We start from the raw sequence: 12,459 nt of genomic DNA, 5'->3' as shown, positions 1-12,459 counted from the left end.
ATGCACTCCCCAACCCCATGATGATTTAAGCCTCAGAGCAGAGGCAAGGTGGGCTGGCTGGGCTGGGCTGAGGAGCTGTCTCTGACCTGGGCCCTAACCCTCCCCTAGAACGTGGATCTTGGGAAGAGGGCACCTACGCCTATCCGGGAAAAGGAAGTCACCATGTGCATGCGCTGCCAGGAGCCCTTCAATTCCATCACCAAACGCAGGCACCACTGCAAGGCCTGTGGGCATGTGAGTGTTGGGAGGCAGGGGCAGAGCTAAGGTGGGGTCAGGCTGACAGCTTAAAGGCCCACTTCTGATGGGGTACCCTCCAAGAAGGAGGAGGCTGCAAGTTGGCTATGGTAGTTGATACACTTGAAGAGAAAAGCCAAAGGCAATCAAGCTGTTCCTGCCCACTTGCTGCCCCAGGTGGTTTGTGGGAAATGCTCTGAGTTCCGAGCACGACTCATCTATGACAACAATCGTTCCAACCGTGTGTGCACTGATTGCTATGTGGCCTTGCATGGAGCACCCGGGAGCAGTCCAGCCTGTAGCCAACATACACCCCAGCGCAGGAGGTCCATCCTAGAGGTAAGAGGAAAGTGTGCCCTAGTTACTGAGCCAGGGGAAGCACTCATTAATCAGGTGATCAGGCTTGAGACAAGGAGAATGAGTGTAAGGGTTAAAAGGATTTTTATTAAAGAATGTTAAACACTTAACTCTTACAGTAACTGAACAACCGATACCCGTATCCTTCATTTACATATGAGGAAACTGAAACGCAGAGAGTGTATTTGGCTAAGTTGTACAACCAGAAAAATGCTTCTAGGTATCGTTTTATTTCAGACAGAATCTCACTGCATAACATAGGGTAGCCTATAGGATTTTTAAAAAATTAACTAAGTACATTTTTAAATTGTGAAATAGGATAAGAACACAAAATAAGACATAGTGCTTTACCCAGAAGTTGCGACTGTTAATACTGATCCTATCTTTTAGGACCATGAATATACACATATGTGGGCAGATTGGTTTTTTTTTAAGTAAAATCAAGGTATCCCAAAATGTAAGGGAGCTCTCTGTACCATAACTATTTTAAATGCCTTGTTTATGCTAATTTCAATCCCATAAACACCCTCTGTGCTCTTCTCAGAAGTCCTGTATTTTCATCTATTAGGACTCTAAGACAGATGGTGTTAGGCACCATCCCATTAATCTCATTAGAAGGACTTTTCAGAGTAGGCAGTAAGTATATAATGAAAGAAAAAGAGTTAGCTGTGAATGTCCCTTGGTTTGAAGAGTATTTGGCCAGCATTTATTTCACTGTCCCCACTGAAATCTGCATACCCCTTATTGTTGTTAGAGTCAGCAGCTAAGCCTCACTCTGCTTATCTCAGTGACAAAGGCCAAATCATTTAGCTATGACTTAACGGTTTTGCTACCTCTGTCTGGAGACATAGTCCATAACTATGGGGCTGTTTGGGCTCAAGAGCAAAGCTTTCCATCAACATTGATGTACCCTGTCCTGTGCCCTCTGATCACAGAAACAGGCCCCAGTGGCTGAGAGAATAAAGGCCATCTGCAGCCTCCAAACTATATGTGGAGAAGGGTGGGAAAAGGATGGGCCACATGGTTTGTGGTTCCTAGAATGAACCCTGGTGTTGTACATCTATGGAGCCCTCATAGGTGTGCATCCTACTCCTTCAGGTTTTTCCAGCTATCTGACAAAGCTGGGCTGCCCTTCTCCTGTATGCCTTGTCCTGCAGGGACAGGGTGAGCCTAGCAAAGGGAAAAATAACCCCTATCCTTACGTGACAGAGCAGGTAGGTAGAAGTGTTTGGAGGCCAAGATACGGGGAAAATGAGGGTGAGGTGGGAAGTCTGGCTTTCTGGAGAAAAGAGGAGCAGAGACAGGAGCCTCCTCTAGGTGTGGCACTAGAACGGAATAGGCAGATAGAGGAACTAGCGAAAGAACTGCATCTGTAATAGTAAAGATTAGCAGTTGATTTGGGCATGGGAGGAGATAGACATGTAACCAGCCTGCCTTCTAGTTCCAGTTCAGACATCTTTACGTTCATTACAGTGAAGGCAGTGTTTTTCACAGAGGGAAACAGCAGAACAGTGCAAAGTTGTTTCACTGGGCAGAGGATACTGTCTGGCCCTAAGTGACACTAGCTCTCTGTCCTTCCTCTCCAGGATGTGAAAGCCCAACGCAGCCTGCCCCTCATTGGCTTTGAGGTGGGGCCTCCTGAGGCAGGGGAGCGGCCAGACAGGAGGCATGTCTTCAAGATCACCCAGAGCCACCTAAGCTGGTACTTCAGCCCAGAGACAGAAGAACTCCAGCGGCGCTGGATGGCTGTGCTTGGCAGGGCGGGCCGTGGGGACACATTCTGCCCAGGGCCCACACTGTCTGAGGACAAGGAGATGGAGGAGACACCAGTGGCAGCTTCAGGAGCCACTGCTGAACCTCCTGAAGCCTCCCAGACCCGAGACAAGACCTAGAGGGTTTGGGGGGGAACTGGGAGTTCCTGCCCCACACTCCAGCTGCCCATGTTCAATTGGGGGCTCTAGCCCACTCCCAATGCAGTCAATACTTGAATTCCCATCAAGGGCACTTTCAATCCCGAATGCTGGGTCTTGGGTTTTTTAATTCATCTTTTCACAAAATGTGGGCTTTTTAAAAAAGAAAGACAAACTATTCCTACATTGATGTTAATTTTTTAAATCCCTGTCCCCAGGGAGGGCAGGAGCTAATTGCTAGACTCACTTGAATTAGTCTGTTTCCTCCCAGTATCCCACAGATCCTACTTTCATCTAGTTCCCCACAAAAGTACCAGAGGCAGGAGACCTGGATTCAAGTGCCAGCTCTGCTACTGACCCTGGGACCCCAATCCACCCTTTCCTCCTCAGCCAGTGTCTTCACATGTATGACTTTACATGGGGTGGTGACTAGACCCTTCTTGCCTTTCCCATGGCTTATAGCTTCTACCTAGCCCCAAAGCAATCCAGTATTTTATCGTCCAGATCCATGGCAGGGCCACTGGGCAGGACGGGAATGGGGGGCGGGAGGGGAGGACAATGGATACTGTTTTTTAAAGAAAAATACAGTTTATTTCAGGCGTACAGTAACTTTCAGAGCACTGCTATGGTCCGTCCGTTTGTCCGAAGTCCCAGGCTACTAAGGGAGATGGGAGGGTGCAGAAACTACTCTCTTGATGAATTTTGAAGCTCAGCTCTCAGAAAGCTGATTCCAAGGTTAAATCATGAATTAAACAAGAAAGTGTTATGTTATTAAGATCTTAAAGCCTCATCCCTGGACTTAAAACAGCCCAACTTTCCCAAGTTCACCACTTTTAGTTAAGTCCTTCAAACTCTCAAGGGTATTCAAGGGGGAGAATTCCCAGGAGGATGCAAATTCTGGTCGGTTGAGGAATGCTCTGTGGGAGGCTAGGGTGGGGACATTGGGGAATGTAGAGACTTCTACATCTCTCTTCCAGCTGTATGCTTTTCTCACAATTGCCAAGCCAGCCAGCCTCCCACTGTGGAATTCCGGTCCTTTCCATAAATGTACCTGCCTACTTTCCACAAGCCTGGCTTCTACAACCACATCCATACCTATCACCCATCTTCCAATTCACTGCACCTAGGAGGTACTATGCTGGGAAACCTGGTCTCATCTCTCATATGGTACCTTAAGATTCAAGGGGCTGGAATAGGTCTCATCAACCCCACAACCAAGGACTTTAGGGCTTTTCTTCCCCTGAAGGGAAGGATGGGAACAAAGAAGGGATACGGTTTCCAGAACAGAGGTGTATAGTCCCCCAAAAACAGCTCCTATAAGTCTCTCATAACACCCAACAAACAAGGGCCCAAAACATGTACTGCCCTGCTCATTTCTTTCTCCGGACAATGGTCCAGCCATCTTCAACTATATCTTCTTCCTTAATAGTCTGGGAGTCTGGATCAGAAGGTTGAGGCTGGGGGCAGACCCCATCCGTTGTGGCCCCATCATTAGTAGCTGTCACCTGGAAGGAAAATGAAAGAAAAATAACTAAGTACATTACCCAGGCTCTACTCCCAAGTTTTCCATGACTATGTGAGCTATCCTTGGAAATAACACCACTCCCTCAAAATGCCACCACTTCCCTGTGAATCTAGGCACTCTTCCAGAACACATTTGGGGATAACCCCCGCCCCAAGTACAGGACTTCTTTCACCTCCATTTCTTCCACGCTGTCCACATCATCTTCTGCCACATCAGTTTCTTTGGCGGTCTTAAGTGGGGTAGCTGTGACTTTGCACTTTTTTTGGTTGATGTGAGAGGTCATCTCCTGAAGAGCAGCCCCATCACCCTTCTGGAAGTGGTGGAACATGGTCTGTAGTTGCTGGCTCACCTATCAAGAAAATACCCCAAAACTTAGATTTATCAATCTACTATAAAGCCAGCCTGTTTAGAGCAGAGTAGAGGGGGAGGGTTTGAATTTTCAGGGCTCTTTTCTCCCTAAGAAGAGGTACAGTGGTGGATGCATATAAATGAGAGACCTCTGAGGCAGGAGAATTTTGAGATTGAGGTCAGCCTGGCCTCATAGTAACACACTGTCAATAAAACACATCTGTATCCTAGCACTCAGTAGGCAGAGGCAAGCAGATCTCTGAGATCAAGGCCAGCCTGGTCTACATGGCAAGTTCTAGGACACCCAGGGTTACATAGTAAGATCCTGTCTCAAAAAAACCCCAACAAAGTTCAATGAAGCAACAACAACTGAAGGGCTTGGGTGAGGGTGTGAAGCCTTCAATGAGGGCCTCCTAGAAGGGAAAGTACTAGAATTGACTAAGTGGTACATGGCTGTAATCCCACTACTTGGGAGACTGAAGCATGCTGACTGCTATGAATTTGAGGTTGACTGGGCTACACAGTACAGTTTAGGCTACCCATGCTAGAGAGTAAAACACTGTCAACAAAAGGAAAAAAGGGACTGAAGATGCAAAATGAAAGACATCTCACTAGGATGAGCAGTGTTTATTAGAATAGGGATGGAATTTGATCCAACCCAGCTGGTGGGGTGTGGGGAAAATACATGGTTGAAAATGATATAAGGAGAAAAATAAAGGTAATGTTTGAAAAGGCTATAGGGAATGTTGTCTACACCTCAAGAAAAGAATGACGACCAAGAGCCTTGTCCCTAACAGGAAATAGGGAGAAAGAGCAGGCAGGGGGCTAGCAGCTGTCTCCATAAGCTCACCTGGGGCAGACTCCCATCTTCCACAACGGTATCAAACTCAGTGGTCATCAGCTCCCCAAGAAAATCTTCTATCTCTTCCAGCTCCATGTCAGCTAAATAGGAAAGGACAGAACCCTTTAACCAAAGTCCAACTTCATCAGCCCTGACCATTCTTAAATACCTGCCTGCTATATCTGGTTGGTAGGTAAAGATCCAGTGACCCTTTATTCACTAAAACACCCTCTTTTACTTGTTTATTCTACCTGACCTCAGTTCAAGGCGATCTTGAGCAAGCTGGTTCTCTCAGAGCCTCCAATTTCTCATTTGTAAAGAAAGGCTAATAGAACCTCCAGGAGGGTCTACTGGGGGGGACTTGTTGGCCACAATGCTTGGCACAAGGGAGATGAGATTCCTACTATTAATTTGCATCACTTCACAGCTGAAGTACTGAAATATGGAGACCCTTCACAACTGTGGCTCCACTAAAAAAGGAGTCCAGAGACTCAAGGGCATTGAGTAAGAAGAAATGGACATGGGACTTCATTGCTTTTTGGTGCTGGGGATCAGCCCCAGGGTCAAGCACATGCTGGGCAAACTACCACTGAACTACACCCTCAGCTGGATGCACTACTTCCAAAAATGAAATCATAACCCCAATACTGCCTTCAGACTCTGTACCTCAGTTATCTTACGGGTCCATGGTCTTTCTTTCCTAAATGAAAGACTAGCTTTCTTTACCTTATATGCCTTGTCCCAGACATAACTCTTCCACATTTCTACTTTTACCTGCCCTTCAAATCTTACAGCCTCAAAATTTCTCTTCTACTTAGACTAATTGATCTACTCAGATGTTAGACAGGTGCTTCAAATCCCCATATCCAAAGCCAGGTTTATTATCCTGTCTTCCAAACCAGCATCTCATCCTCCAGGGTTCCTCTATCCAATGAGAGGCTTCTAATCTACCCTGCCATTCATCATAAATCTTTCTTTTCCAACTCCCCCTCTATGGACAAATACTCTCCTTTCCCTGGCCATTGCCACTGTCCTATGTTAGACCTTAATTTCTACACCAACTACCTTCTGAATTTTCAAGCTAGCAAACACCATCATATTACTTACCTTAGAATCTGCTCATGAATTTTATCACCTATTGTGAAGTTTGCCTTTGGGAAATATTTTGAGTTTCAAGAGTGCCCAGGCTAGCATCAAATGCCCTGTATAGTACAAGGTTAGCTTGGAATTCCTTCTGGTGATCCTCCTGCTTTAACCTCCCCAGTGCTAAAATTATAGGCATGCATCACCATGCCTGCTTAATGTGGCTCTAGGGGTTGAACCCAGGGCCTCTTATGTTAGATAAATACTCTACCAATTGCGTTACATTCCCAGCTCAATTTTGCTGAGTTTGACAGGAGAATCTCCATAAAAAGCAAATGGAAAACAGTCAGGACTGATGGCACACACCTGTAACCCTGTACTTAGTAAAATGAGGCACGAAGAATATAAATCCATGGCAGTCTGGCCTATAGAAGGAAAGACTGTCTCCAAACTACTACTACTACTACTACTACTACTACTACTACTACTACTACTACTACTACTACTACTACTTGGTATTATTCTTAGTAGTAACTAAGAATAATAGCAGCTAGAGGAAAAAGAGCTTATGTAATTTGACTTGAGAAACTTTTTCTTCATTGAACATCTAATGAGACAAGTCTATAGCTTGAATTTTACAGACTCTGGCCTTATATCTCTATAAGCAAAGTCACAGAAGGCCTTCTATCTCTTACTCTTTACTATCAAGATGTCTCTGTACACAGACACACACACACCCCTCATCTTCACCTGTGCACAACTTTAATCCCAGCACTTGGGAGGCAGAGACAGGTAGGATGTCTTTGAGTCTGAGGCCAGCCCATCACCAAAAGTGAGTTAAAACAATCAGAGCCAGTGGCTGAGAAACCCTGCTCAAAAAAAAAAAAAAAAAAAAAAAAGGGGGTTGGGGATTTGGCTCAGTGGTAGAGCGCTTGCCTAGCAAGCGCAAGGCCCTGGGTTCGGTCCCCAGCTCTGGAAAAAAAAAAAGAAAGAAAAAAAAAAAGCTTCTCCTCAGGCTCAGGTAACTGAAGAACTCTGAGCTCCTCTTTATCATAACACATTCCGCCCAGTATTTTAATTACTCATTTACTTACCGGAAATCACTCACTAGACTGTAAATGTTGAGCTGTGACTCTGCTTAATACCATCCTCAAAACTAAGATATTAATGAAGAGTTTAAAAAAAAACCCAGCATGCAATACTCCAAGTCCTCTTATTCTCTTATACCCCACAAAGACAAAATGGAGATGTAGATCTTTGCTGTAGAAGTGGCCATATGTGGTTAACCAAGCATAGGCACTTAGAATGTGGCTGGCCACAATTAAGACATGCTAAGACTTTTAGAATTCCAGATTGTGAAAAATGCTTAATTCTTATAGTACCCTAAAATCTTTTGGAAGAGGAGTTTTGTTCTATTTATTTCATGTGAATGCTGTTTTGCTTGCATGGATGCCTGTGCACTATGTATGTGTCTGGTGCCCAGAGAGGACAGCAGATCGTATCAAATCCCCTGGAACTGGAGTCCTAGATAGGTGTGAAACACCATGTAGGTGCTGGGAACTGAACCCAGGATCTCGGCAAGAACAAATGCTCTTAAGTGCTGAGCCATCGTTCCAGCCCTGTTTTACTTATTTGTTAATTACCTGCATATGCACATGTGGGCAGGTAAGGAACACTTTTTAGATCCTCTGGAGCTGGAGTTACAGGTGGTTGTGAGCTGTCGGACATGGGAAACCAACTCACATCCTCTGGAAGATCAGAAGGAACTTTTAGCAGCTGAACATCTCTCCAACCCTTTATCATCAGGACAGTTTTGGGGTATGGAGCTTGAAACTCAGAGCAATTCCTCTATCTCAGTCTCCCTGGTTCTAGAATTACAAACATGGCCCATATGCTAGGCTTTGGATACAAATTTAATAACTATAATATTTGCTTCTTTCATTCATTTATTCATTTGTGGTAGTGTATAGCCTCACATGTAGTAAGCATGCACTATATCTCCAAGTATTTTATTTTTGTGTTATGAGACAAGGTCATGATGAGATTGTTCAGGCTAGTTTTGAACTTGAGGTCCTTTTGCCTCAGGAATAACTGAGATTACAGGCCTACACCACAGGGCCTGGATGCCTTTTATTTTATCGGAGGTACTGCTTTTAGTTTTGGTGGCACTAAGGTTGGAGCCTAGGGACATGAGCAGACTAGTAAAGTGCTCTACCACTGGGCTACACTCCTCACCCAACAATTTTTAAATTATATTTACTTGTGTAGGGAGAATTAGAGGACACCTTAAGTGAGTCAGTTTTCTCCATCCACATGGTCCCAGCTATCAAACTCGGCTGTTATTCTTGTCAGCCTTTGTCCACAGAACTGTCCCCTCCCCTGCACCCCGCCCCCAATCCAGCAATTTTAAGTTACAAGATACGACTCGAATAGTTCTTTTCGTCGGATCTTTCCATAACTAGGAAAATGACTCTCTGGAAGGCAAAATATGTTCTCCAGCTTAATAGAATTATTGAGTGTCATTGCCTCCAAAACACTCTAAAGACACAATTCTGATCCCAAAGTCATGATTCATTCATCAAACGCGGGCTCTCTAGGTCGAGGTTCCCCCACTCAACACTGCGACAGACAGCAACATCTCACACTCACCATTGGCGATGAAGTAATCCTCCACTGCACCCCCCAGCCACTCGGCCTTCTCCTGGCTGTGCACGCCCCCGAAGCCATTCTCCACAGCGATCTGCGAACACAGGCCCAAGGCAACCATGACAGCATGGAAACCAGAGTGGCGTGGCGTGGCCTGCCCTGGGAGTCTGCCGTTTACACCGCCCAGCAATGGCTCTGGCGCCTTGCCTGGCCAGCTTCTATTTTGTCCCAGCCCTAACCGTTACCCCCTGCATAACCTCACTTACCTGTAAAGCAGGCCAAGCCTCCAGCGCAGCGCGGACGCCAGCTCCGAAGAGCAATCGCATGTCTTCCGCGGCGCCCGCCATCATCCGTTTAGATCACGTGGCTCCCAGGAAGCCCAATCGCACGGCCGACCTCTCCAGGGAAAAGGAGCCGAAAGCCGATTCTCAAAACGCAGTTTAGTTTTCTGATGATCTGGCAGCAAGACCAGAACAGTGGAAAGTGCTGTCACTGGTAGATGCTATCACTTACTACAGTAAATCCTAATAATGAAAGGAGAACTTAGGAAGCATAGCTGAAATAAAAAGGAAAGGGGAAAAGAATAGAGGGGGCGAAAGAACCTACATTTGCGAGGCTCAGCAGTTAAAGGCAATTCCTGCCAATCATGAAGAACTGAGTTCAATCCCTGAGCCCCACAGGATAGAAATAGAGAACCGACGTCTGCAATTTTCCCTCACTTCCACATGTGTCATGGCATGCATAGGCACATATGCGCACACACAATAAATAAATGTAATTTTAAAAATTTAAAACTACATGTCAGGGGCTGGAGAGATGGCTCCTTGGTTAAAAGTACTGGCTGCTCTTCCAGAGGTCCTGAGTCCAGTCCCCAGCAACCACATCGCGGTGGCTCACAACCATCGATAATGGGATCTGATGCCCTCTTCTGGTGTGTCTGAAGGGAGCGACAGTGCACACGCACGCACACACACACACACACACACACACACACACACACACACAAGAAAATCTTTTAAAAAACAAAACAAAACAAATTTGGGAGGCAGAGGCAGGGGGATCTCTGTGAGTTTGAGACCAGCCTGGTCTACAATGAGTTCTAGGACAGCCAGGACAGCTACTTGAGAAAACCTGTTTCCAAGACCAACATGGAGGAGGAGGAGGAGGCGAGAAGGCTGAGAGGAGGATGATGATGACAGCAGGCCAGTTTCTGGAAACCCTGCTCAAAAGACAAATAAGAAGAAGGAGGAGGAGGAGGAGGTAGATGAAGAGGCAGTTGAAAAATACATTTTGAAACAGCATTACAACAGCTATACAGAACACTACAGCCAGCAACATGAGTACATTTTGTCATTAATACAGTATTTGTCTTCTCTCTCACACAAACATCTACTTTCCCCAAGACTTCCTGGGAGGTACAAATAAAGGAAAACTATTAATTCCTCAGTTGGAGGGAAAGGCCACCTGACCCAAATCATTAGCCCACATTAATTAAAAGCAAGCAATTAATGAAAACAGTTTTAAATTCTGTAAACAGTCTGCCTGCCCTAAAAGTGGGGTTCAAAGAGTCAAATTTTTTTGTGTTAAAAAATAAAGGTGTTTATAGTTCAGGGGTGAGGGTGTTACAGAAGCACAACATAATTATAACAAGTTAGTCATAACAACCTCCCCTGGAACAAGATATATGATTGCAAGGTAGTCAAGGCAATTATAATACCAGGTCTCAGAACAACAGATGCTCCAGAACAATGGTTTTGAAACAAGGTAGGTTTGCAAGATGTTTGTAAATAACTTTCAAAACAAGGCCAGAATTGCTGTTCCTGGAACAGGCAGTACAAGAGCCATTTTATAGTTAAAAAGTTTTGCAGGTGGGGCATAGTCAATCGCCAGAAACAGAGGTTTAATCATTAACAGGAATGACCCTAGTTTGCCTTTACTATATATAGATGGCCTTTAAACCTTGAGTGTGGAGGCAGGGGGCTGGAGAGATAGCTCAGTGGTTAGAGCACTTAGCTGCTCTTCAGAGGTCCCTGAGTTTCAAATCCCCCAGCAACCCCATGGTGTCTCACAACCATCTGTAATGGGATTCAATGCCCTCTTCTGGTGTGTCTGAGGACAGTGACAGTGTGCTTATATATATAATAATAAATAGTAAATCTTTAAAAAAAAGATGGAGGCAGCAGGATGGTTCATCTGAACATACAGAATAGAGGAGAAGCCAAGTTGGAACTAGGAAGTAGAAGGGATATACTTTGTTTTTACAAGGCAAAAAATTAGAAAAAGAGGGTACCAAAAGGGCAAAAAAAATCCTTCAGCTTCTGGAGGACAAAGCCCAGAATGGAAGAAATTGGTGACTAAGTTAGACAGATTTCTGACAGGCGGGTAGTAGGGAAGAGATTCAATGACAAGGTAATAAAAGATGATGAACTTCCAAGACCAGAAAGCTTTGCTTCTTCCCTTCATGGCAGGTTACCTCTCTCACCCTCTAACCTGGGACAAATACCCTGACGGCTGAAAGACCTGGTGGTGGGCTGGTTTCCTCCTGTCAGTAGGGGTGCCTGTTGATGGACTGGCTTAACCGTTCAAAAAGGCGAAATAAAAGAGGCGTGTTGCTCCAAGAGTTTGTGCCCGATCAGCCATCTTGTATTTCTTCAAACTGACCAACTCCTAAATTGGGGAGGAAAACTCTTCAGAGACTTAAAGCCAACAACAACAACAACATCAACATCAATAAGCCATCAGGAAGCAGCTTCCCTGTTTTTCCCCATCTGGTTTTGCTCCATGTGCTTGCTGTAGCCTGTTTCCTCACCTCTAACAAAAGCTTTAGCTACCAGGCTTATTTGATCTGCTCGTTTGAGAATTTCTGGCTGTTACTTATTGAGCTTGAGAATTTTTTTCCTGCTTTCAATTCTTTAAGTGTCAGAGAAAACAAACCCAATCAAGACCCATAACAAAATAGCTGTTGTGTTGAAAAACAGAGCCTGATAAGCTCTCAAAACACAGATGCCATTTCAGTTCCAAGGCCAGCCATTCAATTGCTGGTGTTCCAGCCCATTTTGGCTGTCTTATGACTCCTCCATTAAATGGCCCTGGTTTGGGCTTGGGTTCCAGTAGCTGAGAGGTGCTCTTCACCAAAGCGGTGGGAAGAACTTGGAGCAGGCATTTTGTTTTTTTCAGAGGTGAGGGCCCAAGGCAAGAGAGGCTGTTCTGAGGCAAGAACTAGAATGGAATGCATGTTTTAACAGCGCCACATAAAATAAACATGTTTTCCATTTATTTTGTAATAGTATTTCGTATATTTTCTCCTTTCACCAAAATGGGTTTGGGTTCCACAATGAATCTTGGTCTGGTCTTGGGCATGATGGCTGGCTATACTCAATGAGTCTCTCTCTGTCTCTCTCTCTCTCTCTCTGTCTCTCTCTCTCTCTCTCTCTCTGTCTCTGTCTCTCTCTCTCTGTCTCTGTCTCTCTCTCTCTCTCTCTCTGTCTCTCTCTCTGTCTCTCTCTCTCTCTCTC

At 45.1% G+C, this 12,459-nt stretch overlaps 2 protein-coding genes across 2 annotated transcripts in view; one reads left to right on the top strand and one right to left on the bottom strand.

The window, feature by feature from the left end:
• The window catches only part of Fgd1 (FYVE, RhoGEF and PH domain containing 1), a 41,585-nt gene extending 38,313 nt beyond the window's left edge, over window positions 1–3,272 (top strand). Inside the window, 4 exon segments of the mRNA XM_032889336.1 lie at window positions 109–234; window positions 412–573; window positions 1,630–1,662; window positions 2,172–3,272. Of these exon segments, the coding sequence (XP_032745227.1) occupies window positions 109–234; window positions 412–573; window positions 1,630–1,662; window positions 2,172–2,483 (633 nt within the window). The 3' untranslated portion in view covers window positions 2,484–3,272.
• Window positions 659–9,312, bottom strand: Tsr2 (TSR2 ribosome maturation factor). Its single transcript, XM_032889562.1, has 5 exons — window positions 9,211–9,312; window positions 8,948–9,038; window positions 5,225–5,316; window positions 4,199–4,375; window positions 659–4,006 (listed from the first exon to the last, which is right to left on the bottom strand). The coding sequence occupies exons 1-5, from the start codon at window positions 9,292–9,294 to the stop codon at window positions 3,872–3,874; spliced, it is 579 nt and encodes a 192-aa protein (XP_032745453.1). The 5' UTR covers window positions 9,295–9,312; the 3' UTR covers window positions 659–3,871.
• Between the last annotated feature and the right edge of the window lie 3,147 nt (window positions 9,313–12,459).

Source organism: Rattus rattus, chromosome X (assembly GCF_011064425.1).
Source record: "Rattus rattus isolate New Zealand chromosome X, Rrattus_CSIRO_v1, whole genome shotgun sequence".
NCBI classification, from domain to species: Eukaryota; Metazoa; Chordata; class Mammalia; order Rodentia; family Muridae; genus Rattus; species Rattus rattus.
The sequence above is the reverse complement of the archived record's forward strand: the minus strand, read 5'-3'. Positions and strand labels throughout refer to the sequence as shown.